The sequence below is a fragment of the Dendropsophus ebraccatus genome, chromosome 9 (genome assembly GCF_027789765.1).
Source record: "Dendropsophus ebraccatus isolate aDenEbr1 chromosome 9, aDenEbr1.pat, whole genome shotgun sequence".
Lineage (NCBI taxonomy): Eukaryota > Metazoa > Chordata > Amphibia > Anura > Hylidae > Dendropsophus > Dendropsophus ebraccatus.
In genome coordinates this window covers 34,332,216-34,346,889 of record NC_091462.1, presented here as the reverse complement: position 1 = coordinate 34,346,889, position 14,674 = coordinate 34,332,216, and the positions used below count along the sequence as shown (strand labels likewise).

Sequence of the window (14,674 nt, the reverse complement as noted above, 5' to 3'; positions counted from 1 at the left end):
TATTACAAAGACCGATGAAGACCCAATCAATATTGTAAACGAGCGCTGATCTGCTAGATTGTTGCTCGTTTACCGCTCTTCTCAGCGGCGCTACAACGCTCTGTTCCCCTTGTCATATGGCGCCATAGAGCCAGATTTCTTCTTTCTGGCAATCACAGGATGCATTCTTCCCTTGATATATCTCAAGTCCAGATGCCATGACTAAGAGCCAGGTTGGCTCGAAACGCGTCGGCTGTTTCTTTTAATGAAATCTCAACAATAAAATTGAACATTTTATATGAGCTGAAGGAATCCTGTTGCTTCTCTTTGAATCGTTAGCAATGTCTGTGCAGCCCTTGCCCAAACAGTTAATACATTACCTGTCCACGATTCTGGTGTTCTCCTGTGTTCTGCATGCTTCCCAGGCCGCTGCTGCAGCAGTTTCAGAGCAGTCTCTGAGCTGACAGGCTGTTCAGCCAATCACTTTCCAGTACAGCGGAGGCCAGTGATTGACTGAGTGGCCTGTCAGCTCAGAGACTGCCGGGATGTATGCAGAGTGCAGGAGAACACCATGAGCGTGGACAGGTAATGAATTAACTGTTTGTTTAATTGTCAGCCGTCGGCCATGCATGGCTAGTACACGTAATGATGCACGGTTGGCGGCTGATGATTTTAGGTCTGGACCTAAAGAACGATCAGCCAATGATCATTTCAAAGGCTGATCGTTGACTCTATAACACGGAGCGATAATCGGCTAAAGTCTATGGGGCCGCCCTGCTCACACAGAAACAGAGCAGGGAGAGAAACGCATGGCAGCGTGAACTTCTCCCGACTCATTCTCCTGATCCGTTACAATCTGAACACTCAAACCCCAACCATGTCTCTGTGACATGGCAAAAGTTTTTTCTAATGACAGGTACTCTTTAAAGTGTATATTTCACTTTAAAAAAAACTATCTTAGAGACATATTTAAAGTTTTTCATCAGTCAAGGTCTGGATGTTTAGACTGCTGTTGGTTATTACTAGAGATGAGCGAACCGGGTTCGGGTTCGAGTCGATCCGAACCCGAACGATCAACATTTGATTAGCAGTGGCTGCTGAACTTGGATAAAGCTCTGAGGTTGTCTGGAAAACATGGATACAGCCAATGACTATATCCATGTTTTCTCCATAGCCTTAGGGCTTTATCCAACTTCAGCAGCCACCGCTAATCAAATGCCGAACGTTCGGGTTCGGATCGACTCGAGCATGCTCCAGGTTCGCTCATCTCTAAATATTACACGTAGTAGGGAGAAGTGATTGGGTAAGCGCTCAACTCCTCAGTTAGATAGAAAAACTGTTTGGCTACATTATAGAGGCTGCCTCCAGCCATGAGACAGAAACAGCAGAAAACTGCGGAGAGAAGCACTCTAATGACCAATCAATGGGGGAAAAAAAAATGTCAATTTTGGCCGTGCTCGCGGACAGACATTATCCGCGAGAATTCCTCAGTATGAACCGACCCTATCACACCATGTTACACATAGCTTACCACATCTTCTTCAGTCCATGAGTAAATATCAAAGGAGGGTAACATCTGTAGAGAAAGGAAAACAACAGCGGGTTAGACATTACTAGATAAATCTGACTGAACAATTGAAAAAAGGTTTAGTATAATGCTGGCTTATAGTAAGTCTTCTGGTGTTTTTTTGTCCTTTTCTCATTTTCCCCATCCACACTGGACAACATTTATTTCCTATTCTATTGGTGACAACAAGGGGTAGAGGTTCAACTAATTGGACCAATGCCCATTGCCCAAAGCAACAAGAATAGAAGAAGTTTGAATGGAATGTTGGTTTAGCATGTGCCTGTTTACTGTCCGTTGTTAGAAAAATTCTGTTTGTAGTAACAGCTAGATTAGGAATTTACACAAGAAATGGGGGCTTAAGGTACTACGATGTGCAGAAGAGGGGGAGACTAAGTCTAAGGTGTGCACCTGCAATCTGTAACCCTACCTGCTCTCTTAAGAGATTCTAAGCGTTGCCTGCCTGAAAGGTAAATCAAGGCTTTCCTCTCATCTGAGCATCAGCAGTTTAGTGCTTAGGGTAATCTTCCCTACTGTGCTGCTATTTTTTTCTTATTATTTATTTCTTCTCACATAGCACCTTGCAAATCCAGTGCATCAGTAATCTTTCTCCCTCTGCTTGCCATCTATAATACTAAACTATGTAACTCATTCCCCGGCACAGTGCCAGCCTGTTCAGTGCACTTTCCCCTGAACTTAGTCATGGCATAGCAGTTAGGAGCAGATGCTATACTGTGATTGGCCACACAAGTAAGAGAAAGGAAGACCATGTGTGTGTATAACTATTGTAAAAAATAGCTGTGTACCATGAAGGGGAATTTTAGGGACTCGATAACAGCAGTGAAAGCCAGTCCAGGGAGCAGCAAAGGTATTACCCCCATCAAATAGAAAAAAATTCTGGAGTGCTTCCTTAAGCAAGTCTTAGAGCTTTAAAAAAAAAAAAAAAAAAAAATCACCCCAGCCTGGAGTTCTTCTTTCATGTTCACAATTTATACTATATACTATATTCAAACCACCTGCATAGAGCTAGAGTTCAATCCTGTAGCTGGAACTGAAAGTGTTGGTTTTTTGTTGGGTGTGGCAGTGAATTACAGGTAACCAAATCGGATGAAATCACAAAGTAGCCAGGTCATTTGCAGCAGACCACACCGATACTCTTCCTCTTTACATCCTATTCCCCATAGTATCCAATAATGACTCACTTGAGACACTAAACTCCTGTCACCAATGCAATATCACATATAATATGGTACCAGATTGTTGATCTGAATAAGCTAAATAAATCCTACACCCCCCTCTCTATCACATTGGACGCTGGTAAATCAAGGTTTAATCACTTGGGTCAGCACGTGAACCCTTTTAGAGCCCCCATCATACCCGGTGACCACCAGTCCTCCTGAGCCCATCTAGATGCTGCCTTTTCATCGGAAGAACAATTTACTTTGGCGACACTTTCCATTAACACAATCTGTATTTAAATGATCTGCTTTGAAGCAATACATTTGCTGACATACGTATAAATCACAATGTCCTTGGATTTATTTATTTTTTTAAGCTTTTTTTTCCTTAATATGTGATTCTGAAGCAAACGTCAATGGAAAAAACGGAATAAAAGTGAATTTATTGGAAAGAGACAGACAAGGCCAGAGTTCACTGGTGAAATATATTATCCTCTGCTGTCCTGACTTGCTCGGCTGGGGGTCAACATTTACCCATGCGCATGGTGCACTAAGGTCCTCTGTTATTCTTCCTGAATTGCTTTTTACTATGATTATCCAATTATGCATTCAGGAGAAAAAAAAAATAAAATGCAAGGAGAATTGTGATTGCTGTCATTCCTATCAGCAGTTCTATATTTCCATTAAACGATGGTTAAAAATACATATATGGTGCATTTTGCATGGCGTAAGTAGAAGGATATGCTAAAAGCCCTGCGCTCAAAGTCAGTATCACGTCCGAATTCCCACTCTTATAATTGCGTGTAGACATCTAATAGCATAAAATGTAACACAGAGGTCACCTTTATGGCTTCTAATGGTTATCATTAGGCTAATATTATTTTGCTATAGCCAGTGAGGCTGATTTAATGGAAACTGAAGCTTTATGGAAATGTCCTGTTTTGTTTCACTTGGGGGGTTGTTTAAAAAAAAAAAAAAAACGTAAAATTAAGACATAGTGGTCAGAATGAATTTATTGTGTATAAATCTACAAGGAAACTAAAAAAAAAGGAAACTCTTTCTTAGTTGTCATGCATACAGTACTTAGTTGTCATGCGCGTCTACACCTGTGCCATAGACTCCATTCTATTGTCGGGAGGATTCCGCTGTCCGTCCAAAGAATTAACCTGTTAATTCTTTGGACGGACGTCGGATGGTAGGATAGGTCATCCTATGGATGGTCGGAGGGGTCATCCATGTCAGCCAAAGATGGGCTATGTTGGAATACGCCCAACAGACACTTCAGCTCTAATGAGTGTAAACGCTGAAGTTCTTATCACTTTATTTTTTAGTTCAGAAAAAAAAATCTTTCAAAGTGCCAGAGATTTGTAATTTACTTCTATTAAAAAAGTCTGTAGAGCAGGAAAGGTTTTTCATGGGGATTTTCTACTGCTCTGGACAGTTTCTGACATGGACAGAGGTGGCAGCAGAGAGCACTGTGTAAGACTGGAGAGAATACACCACTTCCTGCAGGACATACGGCAGCTGATAAGTACAGGAAGACTCAAAAAAATTTTAATAGAGGTAAATTACTAATTTCGGGCACTTTCTGGCAATCTAGAAGAACATTTTTCAGTGAGCAACCCCTTTAAGGAAAAAACCTCTCTGATCTTCTTTATAAAAACATACCTCCATATCTCAGGTTTTAGGGGCAGCAGCTGTGAGGCATTAAAGATAACTGCAATTCAGGTGAATTATTGGGTTTTTAGTGGACTAAGGCCAGGTTCATACTACGTAAAAACAACGGCCGTATTTCATAACAACGGCCATAGTTATGCAAACACAACTACGTGTTGTGTTGTGCTTGCACAACTACGGCCGTTGTTATGAAATACGACCGTTGTTTTTACAAAGTGTGAACCTAGCCTAAGGCTATGAAGACTAAAGCAAAGATCTCTTAGCAATAGGCAATTCCTTCTATACTGCCACTATCTCCAAAGTTCTGTATGTTTGACATACATTCTAATGAGGAGTGATTAGCCGCACGCTGCAGAAAGTAATCCGTCTAATAACAGTAAATTGCTTTGTCCCGTAATACTGAAACCACTGGATAATCTGCCATTCCTAATACAAGAAAATAAATATGTTCTCTTCAATTTAAAGCAAAGTAGAAATTCATTAAGAGCATTGAAAGCGCCTGATTAGAGGAACACAATACTTAACTATGCTGTAATGCTTCTTAATACAGCATGACAGATCGGGGGATTGAGAAGTGGCGAGGAATCCTATCCGTACACGGAAGGCTCAATGCAAGACAACCGCTTGAAGAATGTATTAAAGAAGGGTAATCTGTATTGCCAGGACCTGCGGCGTTTAATTACCGGGAAACAGACAAGACTAAAATGTTGAATGTTATTAGCGAAGAAAAGTGAAAGGGCTTAAAATGAACAGGATCCGGTGCTGCCGGGCTTAGAACCGTGGTATAAAGGGGGCCTTCTTTTCAAAAATTTTTTTTTTTTTGCATAACAAGAAACTTATGCTATGAAGGAAAGCAAGTAAAATTATGTGAAAGTTGTCCGGTTAGCATGAAATATGTTATTTTATGACTGACGTAATATTTAGCCAAGTATTACTTGCTACAGTAAACTACAGTACTGTTTACAATGTGAGCAGCTGAAGGTGGGTGGTGCTGTAATGTGATTGACAGCACCTCTTTATTAGTACCTTACACATCATAACGTCCATGTGCCCAAATGGGGCTTATAGATGGTGGTTAACACTGCACTGTACATAGCCGACAGCACTGTAAACATAATGGCACAAAAAGGTGGAGGCAGCAAGTGAACCATCAGCTCTTGAAATTGATGAGTTTAAAAATTGGCAAGTGTTAGGCCCCGTTCCAACTGAACAAAACTAGAGGAATTCCGCGGCGGACAATGCCATTAGCCTCGGACAGGGCAGGAGCGCGCTCCTCCCATGGACTCCCATTATGAGCGGGAAGGCTAATGGCATTCCGCGGCGGACAATTCCTCCGCGGAATTCCGTTAGTTTTGCTCAGTGGGAACGGGGCTTTAGAATATGAGTGACTCATTGGATCATGTGAGCCATACACGATATCATGTTTCAGGGTCATCCCCTTTCGGCATATCATGTATGTCATACATAGGGACATGTTGCAGGGTCCTCCACCGTTACTGGAACATGTATGCCATACAAGATATCATGTTTTAGGGTCCCCCCACTTTATCAGATCATGTATGCCATACAAGGTAGCATGTTTCAGGGTCTTCCCCCTTTATCAGATCATGTTTGCCATACATGGTGACATGTTGCAGGGTCATCCCCCATCATTGGATCATGTATGCCATTCATAGTTACACATTTCATGGTCCTCCCCTTTTAAAGATCATGTATGTCATACACAATCTGATGAAGGTTGAAGAACCACAAAATAAGTTTACCTGTTATAAGCAATTTTATTTATTAAACGAAGACTGAAGTTAGCAGCAATTCTTATCTCAATTTAAATTTTTTACTTTACTCCCTATTCTAAGCGCATACCGTTTTTTTTCTTCTTTTTCAAAGTTGTCTTCATTGTGCAACTGTGTCTACGGTTGGCAAAAACTACATATCCTGCCATGCAAAGTGACTGGGAAGGGTTGTGCACATGCATAAGATTCATGCAGTGTAAGACCAGGTTCACACAACGTAAGACACCAGACGCTCTGTGACACCGAATGGCCGGTGTCAGTGAAGTGCAGTACTGCAGTACCAGCCGGATGAACTTCATTTCTTTTGAATTGGGATGTGGGCGCATTTGGGTGTGCCCACATTCTAATTACCCATAGCACACAATGTAAAGTGCAGCCGGAGCTGCACTTTACATTGTGTGCACAGTGAGTTTTGTGCGGCTGCTATTCAATGAATAGCGGCCGCACAAAACTGACATATCAGTTTTTGGTGCGTCTGCAAGGAATTCCGGCCAGAGTGTATACACTCTGGCTGGGATTCCATAGACTACAATGCAATGTATATTTTCAATTAATCACGGCTAGTGTTGCAATTTGCAACAACGGCCGTGATTAATTGAAAATAGACGTTGTGTGAACTTTGCCTAATAAGGTTCCAATACACCGGTCGATTATCATCCAAATTAGCATTCATTGTAATGCGATAGTTGGACCGGGTAGAAGGGCCAGTGATCAGCCGAAGAACAAGAAAATGCTGGGTAACTGGTCAGATTAAAATCATCAATTGCCACACATTACCCTGGGCGTCATAGTTTGTGGCCCGGCCGGCATGATAATTGACCCTTGGGAAGACTAGTTAATCAAATGCAGAGCCCATTAAAACAGCCCATAGATACAATCATTAATCATTAAAAGAGCCCATAGATACAAATGCATTTCCTTATTGACCCTAAAAAAAAATAGTATGGTACCATATTTACCACCTTATTGACCCTAAAATCCCTTACAGACTATATGCATCTCATAGCTGAAGGTTTTCTACAATGTGTCTAGTCCGGGTAATCCTAAAGAACATGAGAAGTACTGGTTCTGAAACAGTGTATAGGCTTCGGATGCAAGTAACAATGCCCCCAGGAGATTTTGTAGAAAATGGTATTCAATTACAAATTAAAGGGCTATGCTGTAAAATAAAGATATATTTTTTAATATTTATTTAACAAATATATAGAACTTAGTAATATAACTTTATTAAAGAAAATGTAAATATATATATTTTTAAATATGTTACAGTGAGTAGCAGCAGTAAGGGTCAACATGACCCCTTTTCTACCACCAGTGATTGTGTCGGAAACTGTAGGGCTGCTCAAGCCCTGGTATTGTTACATATCACTAGTACTGCTACATGCAGCCTTACAAATGCTAAGTCTCTCCTGATGTCTATTCAAATAAATATTAAAATCAGAATGGACACTACACTTGGGGAAGCAGCCTGTGTCACTAGCGTGGCAGCCACAGTTTAGTGCCCCAGAGCGAGCTGTGATAAGTGTCAATAACTGCTCATTTTGCTACAGGTTACAGTGCTACTGACACTGACACTAATACGCATTAGAGTAGACATTAGGCTCATTATTGCTAAAGTTGCATGCAGCAGCACTAGTGATATCTAACTGTGTTGGAATCAGGGCTTCAGCAGCCCTGCAGTTCCTGACAGCCATTATTGGCAGCAGAGGGGCTGTATCACTTGGTGTAAAAATGTAAAAGGAAAAATAAAATTTATTTGCCAGAATACCCCCTTAACTTAGAAAGTATTTATAAAATGGTTAAAGTGTACCCGTCATCAAATGTGTGTCATCAATGTGTTCAAAATATCCAACCTGATTCATGATCTTAAAAAGAAGACATACACAAAGCCCAAAGAACTTGTTTTTAATTAGTAATGGTAATGAAATGACAATGACATAACCGTAGACCCATTCCTACTGTAAATCCAATGAGCAGTAAAACAGATCCAAGTATATTCGTTAACCTTACATTTTTTTAGAACATCCTTACTTTTATGACTTACTATAAAAACAACAAAACATATTTACAATTCTCAAGCTACTAGTATCACCGGCTGCGTGAATGTATTTGTATTTTGGCAGCACAAAAACCCTATAGAAAATGCTGAGATATATTCATCTTGCATCACAGTAAATCCATTTGCGATCATAAATATGAAGTTCCTCCATAGAAGTGTTAGTAGAGCCCTGATCTCACATCCTAATAAATAACATTATCAGCAGAATATTCCGGCTCGGAAAGTTAATCCATTGGCAAAAATGAACATACACAAACTACAGCTGGCACTGAGGTGTTTGCCAGCCAACACAACTATACAATGGTAACAATTACACAAAAAGAAAATTTTATTTGGGAACCACAAACAATTACACAAACTTTTTTATATATTTTTTTTCCATTTCTTAAGAAATGACACTGTGTTTCAAGTTGGACGCCAAATAAAAGCAAATGCAACAACTTACAATGAAATTATTTTCACATAAAACTGACCTATAAAAAAAAAGTGTGTAGACAAGAGTAGTGTTGAGTGGACTTGCCAAACTGATCGGGTTTGGCAACGTTCTCCAAACCTAAATGCTTGACTTTTGGGGCATGGAGAAGTTGGATTCTGCTCTAGGGAGTAGGCTTGTTCGAACATCGGGGAAAGCTAGGTTCGATCGAACTCGAACCTAGTCGGACCAGGAGGAGACATCCTGGAATTCCGGGTAACAGCCTATTACCTAGGGGGAGCCACTGCCAGACCTCCATGACTCTGCCTGTGTGAGTAGGTAAAGCAGTGTGCATGCTAGTCAGACCACTGTTTGCTAGCCTTTGATCTGCATTAATGAGGAGGCTGAGCATCATGTACGCTAGTTAGACCACTGTTTACTAGACTCTATACACCTATAGAGCTGCTATCCTAGAATTTGGCTTGGTTGTTCTGTGAAACAGCCTATTACATAGGCGAAATCCCGGAATTCCAGGCGGTCCCAGGGATGTCTCCTCCTTCCGCAAGGACCGGGAAGACATCAGCAATGAAAAGGCAGAAGGTCCGGCTAGGTTCGAGTTCAATCAAACCTAGCTTTTCCCGATGTTCGATCAAGCCTACTAGGGAGTCCTGGAAAACATGGATACAGCCATAGGCCATAAGTTGTATCCATGGTTTATGACAGGGCGGCACCAAACTTCTCCAACCCCCAGGAGTCAATGCTGAGTGTTCGGGATTGGAGAATCAAGCAGTTCAGCAAGTCCACTAAACACTATACAGAAGCAATTTTTTTTTTATTACAAAAGCCAAAACTGGTTGACTTTGTGATTCACACATTATGAAAAGTTCAAAAAAAAAAACAAAAAAAACATGACATTTGCTAAAACAGTGTTTTCATTCACTACTGTCATCCGACCAATCAAGATCATTGAAGCCGATGGCCATGTTGATCTTCTTTCCTTTCCTGACAGAGGTGGTTTTGCTGGAGTTCTGCTTGGCTTGCATGTTAATTTGCATTCCAGAATGCAGGACAGGTCCTACATCTCCCATGTCGAACATATTGCCGAAGCCCTTCATCATGGCCTGTAGGCTTTTGTTCACGTTATCTACCTCCCCGTTACTGGTGGCTGTGATCTGACATGACATCTCTGCGCTGTTTGACTCCTCTGTTTTAGATTCAAAGAAACACTTCTGAGAAATTCTTGGAGCAATAGGAAGAAAAAGCTATTAAAAAAAAAAAAGATGGAAAGGACAGAAGGAAAAAAGGAAAAGTTAAAATCAATATAAATCAAAAGATCCGTAAATATACTGGATTAGTTGGCAGCAAATGGAAAGTAAAATAATTAGTGAATCAACACAAGTAAGAAGTCATCAGATTTCCCACTTGGCCTTTGATTGTGTTTCTATATGATTTTTGTGTGTGTATTATTAGGGAAGACATGTTAAAAGAAGAGAAAAAAGAAAAGAAAAGCTTTGATAATGATAATAAAAAAAACTTAGGTGGTGTAATCACAAGGTAAAGGCTACGGTCATCAGAAGTTCTGATCTGTCGCTTAAAGGGTTTTCCAACTACATAGACATGTTGAAATTAATTAAAAAAAAAAAAATTAATCAACTTTTTAATCCCCAGATGGTTCCCTGGCCCTTTGTTTACATTGCTGTTGATGTGTCAACTTAGCATGTGACCCGGAGCATCCAATCATGAGCCAGAGCAGTGACATGTTGACCTTAGGGATCTTGTACACAGGCAGATTATTGGCCAAATGAGCGTTTGTAGGAACACTTGTTATTGGGCGCCAGTTGGCCTGTGTAAAGAGCCTTTACTGATGTTATCCATTTGGCCGCCAGTCGCGGTTGTGTCAATGGATATGAAAGGCGATTAAAATATATTTAGGCATTAGTTTATTTAAAAAAAATAAATAAGGGAAAGTGACTTTTATTGATTTTACAATTCACCTATGTGATTTGTTGGTTTATCTTAAAGGAGAAGTCCGGTGAAAATTTTTATTAAAGTATTGTATTGCCCCACAAAAGTTATACAAATCACCAATATACACTTATTATGGGAAATGCTTATAAAGTGTTTTTTCCCTGCACTTACTACTGCATCAAGGCTTCACTTCCTGGATAACATGGTGATGTCACTTCTTGGATAACATGGTGATGTCACTTCCTGGATAACATGGTAATGTCACTTCCTGGATAACATGGTGATGTCATTGACTCCCAGAGCTGTGCGGGCTGTGGCTGCTGGAGAGGATGATGGCAGAGGGATGCTCAGTGTCCCTCCAGTGCCCTGTGTCCCTCAGTGTCCCCCTGCCATCATCCTCTCCAGCAGCCACAGCCCGCACAGCTCTGGGAGTCGGGTCGTGACATCACCATGTTATCCAGAAAGTGACATCACCATGTTATCCAGGAATAGAAGCCTTGATGCAATAGTAAGTGCAGGGAAAAAAAGCACTTAATAAGCATTTCCCGTAATAAGTGTATATTGGTGATTTGTATAACTTTTGGGGGGCAATACAATACTTTAATAAGTTTTTTTGCCGGACTTCTCCTTTAAGGAACCACATTATTTATTATCCATGAATAAAAAAAATATCAATTAGTCATGAGGTGGCTGACCTGAATTCCACCAATTTAATTATTATGTCGGTGAATGTAGGGATATGCAATATTTATTCTTCTGCTGTAAAGTGAGTGTAACTGCTGTTTCAAAAAACTTTTAACAAATGATTGCTGCACTGCTGCTTCTGGTCCTCCTCTGCTCTTCTGCCTGTTTCCAAGATAAGAACAGTAGCTGACCGCTCAGCAATCACTGCCCGCAGCAGTGTCCTGTCCTGGCTGGTGATTGGCTAAGCATGCAGGTCCTGCTCTAAGCTTTAATCTCGCAAGGAGGCAAAAGGCTGTAGCGGCACAGCAACCTGTGACTTTTAAAATGCCAAAATCTAATTCAAAATCATTATAAAAAATTGTTAGAAATGACTATCTGGGCATTATATGTCTCTCTCACTTGTACTAGATAAATAATGCCTTAATCTTCTTGGTGAGACTTCTGAAGAACTAATGAAGGTGGCAGACTATGGGAGGTTAGCCACAACATTCATCTACTAAGTAGTCATCACTGTCGTGTTTTTTTGTTTTTTGCAGAAATCAATAATCCAGGCGATTTTAAGAAACTTTGTAATTGGGTTTATTAGCCAAATATGCCATTATCTGCATTTAAAAAGCCTTTTCCCAGGTCCCCCCCTCCTTCCTCTTTTCCATTCACTGCAAAAAATCTGAAAATTGTGACTTGTTGCATGAGTCACACTCTGTCTATTCCTATAGAGAGGGAAGGGGGGAGGAGGAAGGAGGGAGTTAGACGGCAGCAGAAAGCAGATAACAGAGGATTACAGGCACAGAGCTGGGTGACAGCTGTAATCAGAGCTCAGAGAGGTCAGTGGTGACTGTCAGTGGAAATAGAGGGTGAGGTATTTGTAGATTAACTCTTTGTTGCCCTGTTTTGGTCTTTTATTTAGCTCTCTCCATAGTAGAACAATGAAGACAGGGGAGAGAGCTTCAAACTGCTTTTTCATGATAAAAATGCATTTTTCGGCTAATAAACCCAATTACAAAGTTTCTTAAAATCGCCTGGACTATTGATTTCTGCAAAAAAAAGAATTCACGACAGTGACACTTTAACTGGTTCAATCCCTCTTATGAATTCTGTACTACAGTAGTGCTAACCAATCTTAAAGTTGAGTAAATGATTAAGCAAATGACAATATGTTGTATTGTAAATTACCTAGAATTACTCAAGTAGTACAGTCCTTATAGCTAAGTTCTGTTTGTAAAGTTGGTGAGCTTAGGTTAGGTTAAAGGGGTACTCCAAAGTAAAAAAAAAAATCAAATGATATCAGAAAATTATACAAAGTTGTAAATTAGTTCTATTTAAAAAAACAGACCTTGCAGTACTTATCAGCTGCTGTATGTCCTGCAGGAAGTGGTGTACTTTTTCCAGTCTGACACGGTGCTCTCTGCTGCCAGCTCTGTCCGAGTCATAGAATGTCCAGAATGGTTTTCTATTGGGATTTTGCTACTGCTCTAGACATGCTACTGCTCTAGCACTGTGTCAGACTGGAAATAATACACCACTTTCTGTAGGACATACAGCAGCTGATAAGTACTGTAAGACTTAAGATTTTTAAATAGAAGTAACTCACAAATCCGTATATTTTTCTGACACCAGTTGATTTAAAAACTATTTTTATTCCTCTGTACCCCTTTAAGGGGGCACATCTGAACAAGCCTACTGAAAGGGTGAGCTCTAATCAGATGTGCTCTCTCTCTTCTCCCTATCTTGTTGTTTCCCTAACTGAGTGATAAACTGCAGCTGCATCTCCCTCCTCTCTGTCCCTGTACCTGTGCAGATGCCTTGAGGACCAGGGAGACTTGCATATATTTAGAGAAAGCATGCAGGCGGGCAAATATGATCTAAAAGTTGTTTGGTTAAAAAGAATTTAGGAGTCACAAGCAGTCGGGGAAAAACTTTATTTGTCAATTTTTGAACAACTGAAGAGAAATATACGAGTGAGACATGTTAGCAAGGTATTAACTGGTTACATTTTGGTATAAAAGCACACAACATGCAGTTCATGCAGGACAGCCGCAATTGGGAATACTTAGGAGGAGAATCTTTTTGAGAATCTGGGGCAAAGCAATGATGGATTTCAGATTTTGATCATTTCCTTGATCAATGAAAAACCCACTTCCTTTAATAATATTTAAGAGCTTAGGGCTTATTATTATTATGAGGGAACTAGAGATGAGCGAACCTGCCGAGGTTCGAGTTCGTATGAACCTGAACTCTCGGCGTCTGATTCCCGCTGTTTGCAGCCTCCGTGAAGAGGGTGGATACAGCCGGAGGACTGCCTGCCTATGGCTATGGCTGTATCCCAGTTTTCCAGGTGGTCCTCTGGCTGTATCCATCCTCTTCACGGAGCGGGCAGACAGTTGGAATCAGACACCGAGAGTTCAGGTTCATACGAACTCGAACCTCGGCAGGTTCGCTCATCTCTAGAGGGAACCTATAATATGCCCTGACCACAAATAGAGGTGGTTCTTAAAGGGGAAGTAAAAAAATTTAAATCATAAAAGATATCTTTTGTTTTACAAATCAGCGGCAGTCCGAGACCACATACATTACAATGAAATATCCTATTGACTGGATTCCCCCTTTATTTTAGGGTATCAATTCTATCGGCTTATTAGGATTCAACCCAGAATCACGGCAAAGATACCCGTTAAATATCCCACAATTTGATCAAGTAAAAAGTTTGAGGTTTGTGATGCCAAAATACAACCACAATGTTTATGGTAAAAAAATATCACAGCATTATAAACTGGTCTGAAGCTACGTTAACTATGCAGATGGGAGACGCCAGTGGTACGATTGGCATAATTGATATTCTGTCATTACCCAAGAAACTGGAGATGTAGTGGGCTCCAAGAAAACTGTAGGGGCCCTATTACATGGGGTGAAAAGGCCAATATGTTAATGCTCCTTCATCAGCTGATCGGGCTTTTATGTCAAGCCTAAAGCTGTCAGCTCCACATCTCCCTGTATAAGAGGGGATGTATGTGCTGACAGCTGATTATCAGACTATTCAGATAGTTAACCAAATAGTAAAATCCTAGGAAGAGAAATAGGGAAGCTACAGAATACAAAAAAAAAAAACACCAAAAACTAATTTCAATACTGACCACAGGTATTCTTTAATTCTCCAAAAGAAATGTACAGCATAGGAAAAAATGGGTTGTGATTGTTACTGCAGCTCAACCCTATTCACTTCAATGCAACTTCTGGAAAGGCGTGTTCTTGTTTTTAGAAAAGTAACAGACCCTTTTACCTAGATTTGGCCACACCCCAAAAAGTTTTTTCCAGGCAAACTTCACTGATGGCCTATACTCAGCTCCCATTCACATTAATAAG

At 40.5% G+C, this 14,674-nt stretch overlaps 1 protein-coding gene across 4 annotated transcripts in view; it reads right to left on the bottom strand.

The window, feature by feature from the left end:
• Positions 1-14,674, bottom strand: part of MAP3K20 (mitogen-activated protein kinase kinase kinase 20) — a 150,710-nt gene that overhangs the window by 30,830 nt on the left and 105,206 nt on the right. For 2 of the 4 annotated variants that reach the window (XM_069982942.1, XM_069982943.1), the window contains exon 12: positions 1,511-1,555. In XM_069982942.1, the coding sequence (XP_069839043.1) occupies positions 1,511-1,555 (45 nt within the window). Of the gene's footprint in view, positions 1-1,510; positions 1,556-8,079; positions 9,925-14,674 lie in introns of those variants that run through there. The other 2 variants (XM_069982944.1, XM_069982945.1) reach the window with 1 other exon arrangement.